Here is a 14,853-nt window from a genome sequence, read left to right on the forward strand (position 1 = left end):
TGCTGAGTAAATGAGATAGATGTGAACGGCACTATATAACTGATAGATAGATAGATAGATAGATAGATAGATAGATAGATAGATAGATAGATAGATAGATAGATGTGAAAGGCACTATATAATAGATAGATAGATAGATAGATAGATAGATAGATAGATAGATAGATAGATAGATAGATAGATAGATAGATGAAAGGCACTATATAATAGATAGATAGATAGATAGATAGATAGATAGATAGATAGATAGATAGATAGATAGATAGATAGATAGATATGAAAGGCACTATATAATAGATAGATAGATAGATAGATAGATACTGTAGATAGATAGATAGATAGATAGATATGAAAGGCACGGTATAATAGATAGATAGATAGATAGATAGATAGATAGATAGATAGATAGATAGATAGATAGATAGATAGATAGATAGATAGATAGATAGATAGATAGATAGATAGAAGTGGACCAATACCTCCAGGTTGTTCCCCTAATCCCCCTGCTTAGACTCATGCCAGTGGTCTGGTAGAATGTGCCCAGACGGTGCTACCAATCTGTCCTTCTCAGTACCCTGATAACCTCCAATGTCACTCACTGCACCAGTCATGAAGATTCTTCTTCCTTTAAAATGTATCCCCAGGTTGGCTGGCAGAACTGGGGTACAGGTGGCACGAACCTCACCCCCAGGGCTTGCATGTGGCCTTCTTTCACATGAGTCATGTGCCAATGAATGGATGGAACAGATGATACTTACACTGTAATCGGTTTTGTCAATGCCGATGAGGAAGAGTAGCTCAGCGATGAAGAGGTTGATGCAGAGGTTCTTGTGGATGGTGTTTCGATCCGTCTGCAGTCCTCGGAGAAAGCAGAAAGTGGAGATGCAGATCGCTAAGCAGACTAGGGAGATGACGATGCCCACCCAAGTGATGACAAAGAGGATAAGTGGGTGCATTCGGCCAGGATACTGCAGACAGATAAAAAAGACACATAAGAGGCATGAGGAGAACAGAAAGAGGCGAGACTGAAGGATACATTAAACAGAGGACACATCAACCAGAAGGGGAGACCCAGACCCACCTTGGACTACTTGTCAACACACACTATCAATGAAACATTCTGGAAAATGGGCAGCTTGGGACATTATGTAACACTGAAACATCAGAGGGCAGTAAACTCACTATGGGGTACACAAGACGCCAGCTTCACCTACCACGGGATCCCGATGGGCCATGAGCACAGCAAAGTTGGTGAGATGGCTACAGGCGCAGGTGGTGTGGGTCTTGTTGCTCTCAACCATCCGGCATCCTTGTGTGGACCACTGCCCCATCATAGACCTCTCAGAGTAGTTCCAGAACGAGCAGTTGGGACTGAAGTGGTTCTCCAGCTGTGTAGGAGAGGGGTCAGTAAATGCAGAGGCCACAAGCACACCATTGGTTAGCATCACAAAATAAATGATACAGGGATGGCAAAAGGACACTTGGTGACCTTGCAGTTAGATCACCAGGACAATAAATCAGTGAGGTCACACTGCACAAGGACCGCAGCCTATTGCAAAACTCTGGAGTACACTGGGGAATGGATGGTAGGAGGACAGCAATAATTTCCAGGGGCATTTCTGCAATAAGAGCCAGTGTGCTGTGGACATGTGAAGCTTTCTTGCTTTCAAGCCATTGACCCTCAGCCACAAAAATCTGCGACAGTAGTGGTGCCATGAACACCAACAATGGCATTGTATTATGTTTTTGAATGAGTTCCAGTTCAATTTACTGTTTCACAATGGGCACATTAATGTATAGAGACATCACGGCGAGAGGCTCCTGGAGGCAACACGGTCTACAGCGCCATTATGGGTCTAGCAGCACGTGTTATCTTGCACAATGCCACCGGGTTCCACTTCTGTTACTCATTACTGGTACCTCGACTGGCCAGCGATACATCACAGAGGTGTTGGAGGCTAAGGCTAAGACAATGCCCAGGCACATGTGGCACAAAATGTTCGACAGCTCCTGGATGACTGCCATGTGCCTCTTCCTCCCTGGACTCTACGTGAAAAGATTTATTACCTTGTGAACATGTTTGGGAAACTTAGGAATGACAGCCATTATTGGGTACCACAGAGGACCTTTATACATCCAACAGCTTCGTGTCCATACCAGACCATGTGCAAGTGCTTAAATTCACTAATGGGGAATACAACAAAAATGATTAAAGTGCAAAGAGCACGTGTCACCGAGCTGTGCTTCTGTTCTGGTGACCCATGTGTCATAAGTGATCTGCCATGTAAATGTCACATAGATATCTCACATCTTTCTTGGTGTTGCAATTTTATCTATCTATCTATCTATCATATAGTGCCTTTCACTCTATCTATCTATCTATCTATCTATCTATCTATCTATCTATCTATCTATCTATCTATCTATCTATCTATCTATCTATCTATCTATCCATCCATCCTCTGACGGTGAGAAGAACATGCAGACTAACATTTTCGTTGTCCAGTATGACCAGCTGTTTACTGTGCATTTGACACAAACTTCTCAGCTCATCTCCACTCCACGGTATACTACTCTAACTCATTTTCAGAGTATACTTTACAATTCCTACCTTTCCACGTGTCTGTCCCACTAGGTGGACTGTCTTCTGGACAGACACTATTACTAATCGGCCATAGCGAGCCCCAGCTTCATGGCTATAATTCAAGACATGCGTCAGTACCTTCAAGTGCTGCAGTGTGAACAGGACGGGATCCGTCAGGAAGACACGGCTGGACTCCTTGTTGATGGAGGCTGAGATGATCTGTGAGTTGACCACCAGGCCTTTGGTAGGGTTTCCATTGTCCAGGTCCATCTTGACAGTGGCATTTTCAGTGGATAAGAAGCCGCCCAGGTTCTTGTAGAGCAGGAACACCACTTTGACGACACCTGCAAGACCCGAGTGATGAGCCCCAGTGCTGCCCACGTGATGCTTTATGGCAGAATAAGACGCTTGGTACAGTTTTGCACCCACTGTATTGGGACCACCAACAAGGGAGCACATTACTCAGTAATTTATTGTTAATTCTAAAGTCTGAAAGTAAAGAACAGCAAGAACAAGGAAGAAAGGAAACCATAGCAGGAGGTGGGAAGCAGTGGAGCAGGAGTCAAAGCCGCGCAGGCGAGAAGATAGCAATGCATTAACAGAAAGATAGAGAGAAGAAATCGGTTGTGTTACCACCAGGGGTTTTTCATTTTGTTTTGTTCATTTCTGAATTATTATTTTTCATGTTCATGTAAGGCCCACAATTGAGGGCAGGTCTGATCTTTGGCGTTGAATTTGTTGGAAGCCCGCTCCTCCTTTTGTGCGTCTTGATAGCCGGTCACAGGAATCGAGTGAATGGAGTGGACTGCGAACAGGAGAAGCCCGAGCTAGAAACGTCAAAGCATCAAATGAAGCCCCACAGCCCAGCAAACAGCAGGGAGGCCCTCCTTGTGATAAGAAACTCCTGAAGTGGCGCGGCGCGGCGTGGCGTGCGCCCTCGGCTTCCTGCAAGTGACTTATCCCTGAACTTTGTGAACTTGAGTGGGCGCCTCCTTTCTCTTGCCTCCTGTCTTTTGAAATGGTAAGTGGAATCCATAAAAGTAAGGCGCTGGCACTTGAACATGCTCACGGATGAATCGCGTTTAGTGAACATGAAGGAGGGAATGATTGGGATTTAAATAAGGGCAGGAAATCAAAAAGAGCCGGAGAGAGGCTTTGTAATTGGCATCGGCAATCGAAATATTTTACTGCCTTGACGCTCTGCGTCTAGCGCACGATGGGCACGGTGCCCACACGTCTGTAACCAACTTGATATTTAAATGCTCACCTCTCACTGCCGAGGTCGGGAAAAGACTTTGATTCCTGGCTTAAAACCATCCATCGGGCCAAAGTCAGCAGTGGTGGCGCAGTCGGGGTGAACGGCTGTGCGGCCTGCCGTTCCGTTCTGTGCTCGTCTAAGCGGGCAGGAGAGCGTAGGCAGGGTCATCATCAAGTCAAATCTGACAGCAGCGGGTAGAAAGCGTAGCGATTACACTTATTTGTACTCCTTTTCCTGGACCCTCTTTATCATCTTTTGATGAATAATCATCCAACCCGCTATATCCTAACTACAGGGTCACGGGGGTCTGCTGGAGCCAATCCCAGCCAACGTAGGGGGCAAGGCAAGAAAAAAAACCCCGAGCAGGGCATCAGCCCACCGCAGGGCACACTCACCCCCACTAGGGACAATTTAGGATTGCCAGTACACCTCACCTGCATGTCTTTGGACTGTGGGAGGAAACACGGGGAGAACAAGCAAACTCCATGCAGGGAGGACCCGGGAAGCGAACCCTTGAGGGTCTCCTAACTGCGAGGCAGCAGCGCTACCCACTGCGCCACCGTGCCGCCCTCATAGAGAAAATGTTAGTATTATATAATAGTCGTTGCAATAAATTGCTAATCAGTTAAATTGCATTTAGCTCCATTTAATTATGATAATGATGGTGGAAATAATAAAAAAAAAATCCTAAAATTAAATGTTTTAACAGGAACGCGACGGGGACGTAGGAGCTTACTGTTCCCATTACATCTTTATATTTACATGGTGTGTTCACATTACACATGATGTATAAATTAAAATAAAATGAATAATAGTTACTGAAAGAATGTGCGTTATATTGAATACAGCTTTACATATCGTGTACGCATTTATATTTCAACGATACAAAAAATTCTGAATGTTGTTCACTTCCAGTTGAGTCGCTTTTCTCAAATTTCATATCTGCTTTGCTTTTTATCGTTATAATTATCTCTACAAAGTAATCTGAATCCCCTAAAGGTAATTATCACCACAGCTTACGTGAAACATTCAGTTCAAGTGCGAGGGCCGTTCAAAACGTTGGCGCACTTTTACACTTTTGTTGGACACGGTGAAGGCGGGAGGAGCAGCGACTGGTCGGGTCTGAGACTGGCATGTGCCCGCTTCACAAACGAAGGTGACAACGTAGAGAAGTGATTTTGAAATTCTTCAGAAATAGAGTTAAACAAAGCGCGGAAGCTTTTTGAACGTCCCTCGTACGCTTCGGTTGTCGACGTTGCCCAAAAGTTGGTAGGATTCCTTATTTTTGGTATAAATCAGGTGTACAAAATGCCATTGGCCGAGGGGCAAGCGTTTACTCACAGGCAGACAGAATTTCCAAAATGGTATTCTCAGACTCAGGAAGGTCTAAAGTGTCGAGATTCGTCAAAATCTCGAGGTCGAATTTTTTTCATGATTCCAATACGTTTTCTATACTGTGAATACGAATGCAAAATGTCGGGAGATGCAGCCCACCCTGAGATGGGAGCCCACCTGCCAACACCACGTCCTTTGCCCAAATACTGACGTGGTTGTGCTTCACCCCCCCTGCACATCTCACACCCCGTGACTTCTTCTTGTTCCCGAAACTAAAAACTGAGATGGAAGGGAAGAAGATTTGCTGCCTTGGAAAAACTCCAGGAAAACAACACGGGGGGCTCCAGTCGCACTAAGAAAGGCGGGCGGAGGATGGGAGATGGGATGCTATGAAGGGGACTGATTTCTAAGGAAGGCTTTTCATTTTTACCTTTTCAGGGAGTTTCGAGCCCCTTCATAGATAACGGGAGAGGCAGAACTTCACTCGTCTCAACAAAAGCTCGACAGGTAAATTAATCGATTACAGCAAATAAATCTGCACAGGAACTGCTCAGATATGAAATGAAACTCCTGACTTCGCTGAGGAGCAGCGCCTGAGGAGGAGCGGCTGGAGTCGAAGAGGTGACTCGATTCAAGGATTTAAAATGACCAGGGGCTTAGGATGGCGGCCCTTCAACAAGAACGTGGCTGGACACGGTAAGAGATGGAAGAGCTTACTTCACGCAAAGGACCACCAGGTGGTCTCCCGGCAAGCAGAAAGTCATTGTAGCATTGGCACAGCCGGAGTCCGGGCCTTATGAACTTCCTGGCACTTTTCTTGGCTCCTACTTTAAGTCAATCAGGAGTAATCGGGCGGTGGAGTGTCCTGATTGGTTGACCAGAAGCATTCGTGCCATCTTACAAACCCGTTAGCCTGGACTTTGGAGAGTTGCCAGTGACAATGGAGCCTCACACTTTGTGCTGCTTCCCCCTCTGGTGTGCCACGCCATGCGCTGCACTGAAGCAGTAACCTCCCCGCCACATTCGAGTCAATAAGGTGCGAAGTCCCAGAGACGCCTCACTTCACACCACACCATTCTTCTATGTATGACTCATGTTTTACACAAAGGTGACATTTTCTGTTGAGTGATGGCAACGCGATACGTGGAAGTGGCCAGGTGACCATAAGTCAACCCATTGGTTTCCCGAAAACAACGTCCTTGAGGTGCGGAAACGCAACGTCCCATGAAATAAGTGAGCCGGGAGTGTGGCAGACAGCAGGGACCTTCTGATCTCGACAGACACACTGCGCTGAATGGCCCGTTGTCACCCCGAGTCAGCTGTGACACCAGCAGTGCTAATCCTTGCCACCAGAGCCCGACTGACCTGGTGGGAGATGCCAGTGAGGGATGCCACGCTGGTGGTCCTAGGAGTCGACCTCAGGTAATTCCAGCCTGAGACGAGGGTTGGTGCTGCCGCCTGGTGCCTCTCTTCTCTTTCTCCCGCTGACATCACTTCTGGTCCCCTGAGGCCGCCTCCTGCACCACCTTGCCCATCTCTTGGCTGGCTCTACCGCCCTCGTTCAAACGACACACGAAACCCGTGTTCATGACTTTGTACTCAGTCTATGCAGAGCTCACCTAACCTTTAGGCCTGGCTTGTGCTTCGTTTACAGGGACATCTAAGGGTCCCCTCTGTATGGACTGCGTGCTTTCTCGTGCCATATAGCGCCTTTCAGAGGGAGTCTCAAGCGCAGATCGGGGTGAAGAAGCCCCACTGCAGATCTACAAGCGCCTGCCAGGGCCCAAACACCCCCAAGCCTGGCACATTTTAGCAAAGTGCAAACAGCTTTGACTTGAAAAGTCGCTCGCCCCACTTAGGCAGCGCTCAGCGCTTTCAAAAGCGGCCTAATGCACTTTTATTGCTCTGCTTTCCTCCTCGAGAAAAAGTTTGCATTTTGAGAAGTGAGTGTTACCCTGGAGACGAGAGCAATTTTCTGCAGACCTGCCAGCCAACACAGATTGTTATTCACTCAATAAGCTTTTATATCAAACGCGGCCAGGCTTTTGAAAAGCTTGACTTCAGCAAATGTAGTTTGAGTGGCAGCGCTGTCTGGCTCAGTCGAGAACATTGACAGAAAACCGTTCATTAGGGCCGTGCCGTCGTGCAGCCTGCCGCCGAACAAAAAAAATAAAATAATGATAAAATAAAATAAATAACAGGAAGAAGAAAGAGAGGATAAAAAAAGAAGTCCGGTTGCAAATGGACTTAAAAGTGGGCACAATAGACCCGTCACATTAAATGTGCCACTCTTAAGTGGCTGACTGCGGGTACACTTAAAACGTGGCCTCCTCAGGCGAACGCCAGCGAGACGGAACACGCAGCTGCCTCGCTTTGGTTATCTGCAGGACGCATGTGCGTCACACGGACCGCTTCCCGGTGCCAGCTGTTTCCTTTTACTATACGGGCCTGCCCTGGCGTAGGTGATACTGGATGGGCTGGCGCTTCATTTTGTGGTCAGCCCTGCCGTGTTCATTCTCAGGAAGCCATTAAAAGGGGTGAGGAGTTCATGGAGAAGCAACGCCATGTGTGAGATCTCTGTGTCTCACGCCAGCCTGGACACCACAACTGAAAAGATCGGTAAACTGGCAAAGGTCTGCACAAGCCATCCTTCACGCTCTCTGCTTGTGGCTCAGCAACACAAACACGCTAGCTGCAATAGGCGAACTAATTCACAGTGCAAGAAATTTGACAAACGAGAGGTGAGCGGGGCAGTCAAACGATGTGTGCAAAGTGTTGGAAGCAGGAAGTCAACTGGATCTTTCGTCAAGGCCCCCGGCCCAGAAGACGAGCTCCCCTGGACAATCAGAATATCCCAGGCTCGGCTAATGCGGAAACACTCAGGCTGACCTCGGTTGGGCCGATGACATCACAAGACACGCAGCCTGCAGGATTCTGGGTAAGGTTGTCATGCCAACTGACAACACAAAATGAATGGTGGTGGTGCCCAAAAAGGAAACAAACGTGGCATTCACGGTCAAATGGAAACATACTTTTTAATTTTTTGGATTAAAACTAACATCCAATTTAAAAATAACAAACAGAAGCAAAGTCTGTTAAAAAAAAAAGTAAAAATGACTCAGGATACTCCATCAAAAAAATGAAAATAAAACGCCACTTAGAAGAAAGCAGGACTGGCACTCCAGGGCCGATTCACAGATTGCTTGCCTGCCTCTTTGCTGTCAAACTGAACTTTTTATTTGTAACTTTTCTACGTCTCCCTTGTTCATTTGGTGTCTTCTTTCACCCCAGTTGGGTGTTTCCAGTACTGCAGATCATGAATCTGACGTTTGTTTTTTGTGTTGATGACTTACTTTGCTGTCCTGGGACCAGAGGTTTCATGAACCTAAAAGCCTGAGCCCCATTTTTGGGCCTGCGCAGGCAAGAAGCCTGCCGTTTGAGTTTGGGGCTAGGCCCCAAGGGTGTATATACACTGTGGACAGTAGGCCTGGCTTTTTGTGCTCCTGTTCTGGGTTTGGATCATAACAATAATGTCACATGATGTGGCTGAGTGGCGTCATAGCAACCAAAGCTGAACAGTATTCCTTTAATTATTACTTGGGCGATGTCTTTACCCGAGGCGACTTACGATATCTGCGATACAATTGGTTCTGTTTCTTACGTTTGACCAACTGGAGCACAGGCAGGTGAGGTGACTTGCGCAGGGTCACACAGTGGTGTCAGTAGTGGGACAGGAAGACCAAAGCCTTAACTACAACAGCACAGCCAACTAAATAAAAATGTGATGCTGCATCAAGTTTTAAAAACGCAAAGGATATATAAAACAGACACACCTCCCAAATCTAAATAACAGTAGACAATAAGTTCTACACTTTTCAAAACCTTAATAAAGAATACAAAAAATCGCAGGGAAAAAGAAATTCAGAAACAATTCACAAAGATCAAGGTCAAATCTTAACAATGGCCTCCTCTTCCTCTTGGCTGGGTGAAACCCCCCGCCTCTTCTCCTTTCCCAGCTCCTTGTAAGCTCAGACTCGCGCTGCCATTTTACTTTGCCTCTAGGAGTTTCACCTCAAACTACAATTCCCAGAAGCCCTTGTGATAGCCTGGCTCCCTGCCGCTGCCATCTAGTGACCTGGGGGTTTACAGCTCTCAGCCACGGCTCTGTCACAAGGTAATGGCTTCCCATCCAGGATGTGTACCACCCTGTAGCCATCGTGCCAACTGTTACAAGAGACAAAGGAGAGCCATGAACAACAAAAAACTAAAAATCGTCATCTGCGAAGTTTGACCTCTTTGGATGGCACACAGGCACGCCGCTTGGGAATTGTGTTTTCTTAGACGTCACACGTGCACGCTGACAGACGTTAACTCGTTTGTTTGGTTACGCCGTTTTAGTTTTGTCGACATAAGCACTCTGTGCCTGTCCTCGGTGAAGGGCGCTATATAAACCACTTGAGCTCTTCAGGGTGTGGACGGCGAGCCATCAGGCTCTCCTCTCCTCTCCTCTCTGACTGATCCTGACACACAGCAGCAAGTCAAATCCTTGTGGTCTCGTGTCACAAAGAAATGAAAGGAACACCTGAAAGGAAGGAAGGAGGGAAGGAAGGAAGTAAGGAAGGAAGGAAGCTGCGTCACGATTCGCTCCCATGGCCTGTGCCCCATCCTGTCCTGTCCTGTCCTGCTCGTCTTTCCTATGCTGCTTTGCACAGCTGCTTTTCCTGTTTTCAGCCGCAGAACTCCATGTTGACCTTCGTCCGGTGCCGGCCGAGGGTCACTGAGAGATGTTTGGAGGTCTCGTTTTCTTTTTATTTTGTGGGTTATTTCTTGTGTTCTGCTACTTGATGGCGTTTTGGGATTTGTTCGCTTGTTCCTTTTTTTCATTTATTCAATAAGTTCTCACCTTATAAAGATTCTTTGGGATGCCTCGTCTCAACAAGCCACAGTGTTATGGTTACCATCTCCCCATGTAAGGCGTTTTTGGAGGTTTAAGTTCTTTTTTTTTGGACTTAAACACGTCAGCTTCTTATTTTGGGCCCAGGCAGGCCGAAGCCTGCAGGTAACAGTTGGGGGTCCAGCAGTCTGGGGTGAGGCCATTTCTGGGCAGCTCTATGAAGTTCAGTGTTACGGTCAAGACAAGGTTTCTCCCCTGGCTTGTGATTAAAATGCTTGTTCTTATGTTCTTTGTTCTTTTCTCGTTATCACTCCTTGTTTTAATAATATTTTTATTCGTGTTTATTTAATTGTATATTATCTTTTGATTCTATTCTGTTTGTCCATTACTCCATATCTATGTGTTCTCTTATGATTCTTGTACTTTAGTGGCTGGCATGAGAGACCCCCCTCTGTAAAGATTTAAACATCAGAACATTCAAACGCTCGACACGAGAACAGGCCATGAAGCCCAACAAAGCCCACCAGTCCTGTCCCCTCCACGTCAAGTCGAGTTGTGAAAGTCCCTTACGTCTTACTGTCCACCACACTCCCTGGTCACTCATTCCAAGTGTCTCTCGTTCTTTGTGTAAAGAAAAACTTCCTAATGTTTGTGTGAAATTTACCTTCACAAGTTCCCAGCTGTGTCCCCCTGTGTGTCCTTGATGAACTCGTTTTAAAGTCACCGTCTCGATCTGCTGCAGTAATTCCCTTCATCATTTTAAACTCTTCAGTCAGGTCTCCTCTTCATCTTCTTTAAAGGCTCAGCTCTTTTAATCTTCCTCATCGCTCATCCCCTGTAGCCCTGAATCAGCCTCTTTGCTCTTCTCAGGACCTTCTCTTGTGCTGTTATGTCCTTTCTGTAGCCTGGAGACCCAAACTGCCCACCGTACTCCAGATGAGGCCTCACCAGCGTGTTATAAAGCCTGAGCAGACCCTCCTGTGACTCCACACGTCAAGGCGCTATATCACCTGACATTCTGTGAGCCTTCTTAATGATTTCTGAACACTGATGGGCAGTCGATAGCTTAGAGTCCACTACGACTACTCAATCCTTCTCTTAAGGTGGACTCTCGATTTTCAGACCCTCATCGTGTATTCAAACCTCACATTCTCACTTCTTATGTGTAATTCTTTACATTAACTGACATTAAATTTCATTGTCCACAAGTCTGCCGTCCAAGTCCTTCTGTGATGATATAACGGATTCCAAATTATCTGCTAATCCACCTCTCTTGATATCATTTGCCAACTTCACCAGCTTGTTCCTTATATTCCTATCTAAATCATTTATATTTATTAAAAATAGCAGTGGCCCCAGCACTGCCCCCTGCTGGTCACCACTCTTAACATCGGCCAGTTCCAATGAGGTTCCTCACACCATCACCTTCTGCTTCCTGTGTCTGAGCCAATTCTGCACCCATCTAACCCTGAACTCCCACTTTTTTTAACTTGATGCCCAACCTCTCATGTGGCACCTCATCAAATGCTTTCTGACTTTGCACTGTACAAGCCAGGGGTTGACGGTGATCTGCTCCCTTGAGGGACATGTGCAGACATTACGGAGAAGATTCTCAAACTTTGAGAATGAATCAGATTTTTGCCCAAGGCCAACCCCTCAAATGGGAGCCAGGACACATTCAAATGTCCTCCAAATGTCCTCAAATGTGGCACTTGGTGCCACGGCCCACCTGCCATGTTGTTTTGCCTGCTTATGGTAAAGTCATCCCTGATGGAGGATCGCAGGAATCATGGGAAAGAGGGGTCCTTTCATCGGATTGGCTGGCCCAGTGCTGTTTCAGCCGTGGAACTGGCCAAATGGGGAGGCAGCTTGATGGATGAGGTCTCCAGGACTCTAAAAATATCCAAATCTTATTATGGGATATCATCTACTATTAAATTCTGCTCCGTACTTCTAAAATTTTTATTTTGATACTCTATTGAGGATTTGTTCAATTCTGTATATTCTGTTGTATTGACCCCCTTTTTCTTTTTGACACCCACTGCATGCCCAGCCTACCTGGTAAGGGGTCTCTCTGTGAACTGCCTTTCCCGAGGTTTCTGCCATTTTTCCCTACAAGTTTTTTTTGGGAGTTGTTCCTCGTCTTCTCAGAGAGTCGAGGCTGGGGGTCTGTCAAGAGGGAGGGCCTGTTAAAGCCCATTGCGGCACTTCCTGTGTGATTTTGGGCTACACAAAAATAAACTGTATTGTATTGTATTGTATTGTATTGTATTCTGGTACACCCCCCTTCTGGGTGGGATTCTCATCTGCTTCCTCACTAACACCACCTTGGCCATTTGTGAGTCTGGGCCTGCTTGTGGGGCTTTTTGGAGGCTTCAGATTCTTTGCACCAACACACAACAGTTCTGGCTCCTCGTGGCCAGTTGTTAAGATGTTGGGGTCTCGGGTTTTCTCTGATGAACCCACAAATCTGCCCAAAACAATGGCTGCCTGTGAAGTTTTGGCGTGTGAGGATCGTTCCTGCCTGTGCACTCTTGTCTCTGAGGCACTCGGTGGACCACGGTACTGAGCTCCTCCACGGCTGGTGGGTCTAACCAGGAAAGTCCACCTGTCTGCTCCGTCCAAAGGTGGACACCATGGGAAGGACACAGCAGAATAAAGACTCTGGGCCAGCCACGGCGCTCAGTGCGGAAAGAGGATTCTGGGCACTGAATGATGCCTGCTTTTCAGAGTCTTAGCAGCGAGCGGCATTAATAACGCTATCAGCTGGAAACGGAGCATTGATTCTAATTGGACGAGACAGTATTATCTGCCAACACTTCTTATTAAACAAAGCATTTTCAGAGCGCTTAATTATCTGCAATAAAACCCTCTCATTCCCCCTCTGATTAACTGCTGTGCCGAAGGAGGCCGGGGTGGGTGACATGCAGCCTGCCGAATTACGCTGGCTTAACCCCTTGTGGCTCGGGAGCAGGTGGTGGAGCCGCCCCAGAACGAGACGGTAAGATGGGTGACGCTGGCCTGCTAACAGATTTCTATTTGCCAAACGCATGGTGGACCCCTCAACATCCGAGTGCCTCGCTCTACGCGTCCTCTCATGTAAAATATGTGCCAGGCTGGGGTGATCCCCGCCTTGTGGTGAAGCACGGATTTTAAAGTAGGACGTCATCTCTGAATGATTACGAAGGAAAGGAAAGGTTCAACTCCTGCCATCTTTCTTAGGTGCTCATACTGCAGAGTCCGAGAATTAGTCTGGAATACAAAGTGCCTGAGCCTTAACTGGGCAGCTCACATGGACTAACAGTTCAGATCTGGAGAACTTTGATGGCCGCACTGGGAGTCATTGGGTGTGACGAGTCGATGCTGTCCTACTCCACCTTTATCTACTTCTGCAAACTGCTTAGATGGTGAGAACGCCGAGTCAAAGTAAGCCCCGAATTCCGTTTCTGCCAAGTCAGTATTTATAGCTGAGGTTCCTTTAGCTCACATGAAGCACGTCACACTTTTCTACTGTCGTATACTCAAATATGGTGTGGGTCTCACGGGTACCAGAACAGGTAATCAAAGAGAGTGAAGCGCCATCACTAACATGGCCTCCATTTTGAAGAGAAGCAGCCTCACTTTCAGTAAGCCCCTCCCCTTTTACGTTCTTTCTGGACACGGCTCTGACTCTAAAGAGCGACAGCTTGTCGGAGCATCGACAGCAACCAAGACTGCTCGCTGAATCTTCTCTCCTTTACTTACAATTTAGGACAATTGAACCCCAGCTCGTTTTTGCTCCTCCCTTGTTGTTGTCCACAACGTTAAACTGCGTTTTGCTTCCCTCCACTTTTAGTATCCTCTGTAAGTCTAATCCCACAGCTGGGTTCTAAGGTCCAACCCCACGTCCTTGTTGTAAAACCTGGAAACTGACATTTTGACAACAAACAGGGAAACGGAGAAGCTGTGGGGCCAACCGCTCCATCCATCCATCCATCCATCCAGTATCCAACCTGCTATAACATAACTACAGGGTCACAGGGGTCTGCCGGAGCCAACCCCAGCCAACACAGGGCGCAAGGCAGGAACAAACCCCACCGCAGGGGATTAATTACAGAAACAGCCATAGACTCATCAGTAATTCTCAGCAGGGTCGCCCTTTGCGCCCCATGAGATGAAGCAGACTGAGCTAAACTAATCCCACAGCTGTCTTGTCTTTGGTGCTGGACCCCCTTTCTGAGTGGCATTTGCATGTTCAGACTAAAAGAAGTGGCAGGTCAGGGTGTGGGTGGGTGCAGAATTGGCTCAGACACAGGAAGCAGAAGGTGATGGTGTGAGGAACCTCATGAGAACTGGCCGATGTTAAGAGTGGTGACCAGCAGGGGGCAGTGTGGGGGCCGCTGCTATTTTTAATATCTATAAATGATTTAGATAGGAATATAAAGAACAAACTGGTGAAGTTGGCAGATGATACTAAAATAGGTGGATTGGCAGATAATTTGGAATCCATTATATCATCACAGAGGGACTTGGACAGCAAGGCTTGGGCTGATTTGCGGCAGATGAAGTTTAATGTCAATACATGTAAAGAATTACATATAAGAAGTCAAAATGTGAGGTTTGAATACACAATGGGGGTCTGAAAATCGAGAGTCCACCTTATGAGAAGGACTTAGGAGTCGTAGTGAATTATGGGTTGGAGACGGTGGCACTGACCAGAAACAGGAGACAGAGCTGGAGGTGGCAGAGATAAAGATGCTAAGATTTGCATTGGGTGTGACGAGGATGGACAGGATTAGAAAT

At 46.9% G+C, this 14,853-nt stretch overlaps 1 protein-coding gene across 7 annotated transcripts in view; it reads right to left on the bottom strand.

Moving 5' to 3' along the window:
• The window catches only part of adgrl1a (adhesion G protein-coupled receptor L1a), a 294,832-nt gene that overhangs the window by 38,367 nt on the left and 241,612 nt on the right, over nucleotides 1–14,853 (bottom strand). For all 7 annotated transcript variants that reach the window (XM_039772475.1, XM_039772479.1, XM_039772478.1 and 4 more), the window contains 3 exons: nucleotides 2,723–2,928; nucleotides 1,215–1,388; nucleotides 759–968 (listed from right to left, as the gene is read on the bottom strand). In XM_039772475.1, coding sequence (XP_039628409.1) covers nucleotides 759–968; nucleotides 1,215–1,388; nucleotides 2,723–2,928 — 590 coding nt within the window. The remainder of the gene's footprint in view (nucleotides 1–758; nucleotides 969–1,214; nucleotides 1,389–2,722; nucleotides 2,929–14,853) is intronic.

This window comes from Polypterus senegalus, chromosome 12 (genome assembly GCF_016835505.1).
Source record: "Polypterus senegalus isolate Bchr_013 chromosome 12, ASM1683550v1, whole genome shotgun sequence".
Lineage (NCBI taxonomy): Eukaryota > Metazoa > Chordata > Cladistia > Polypteriformes > Polypteridae > Polypterus > Polypterus senegalus.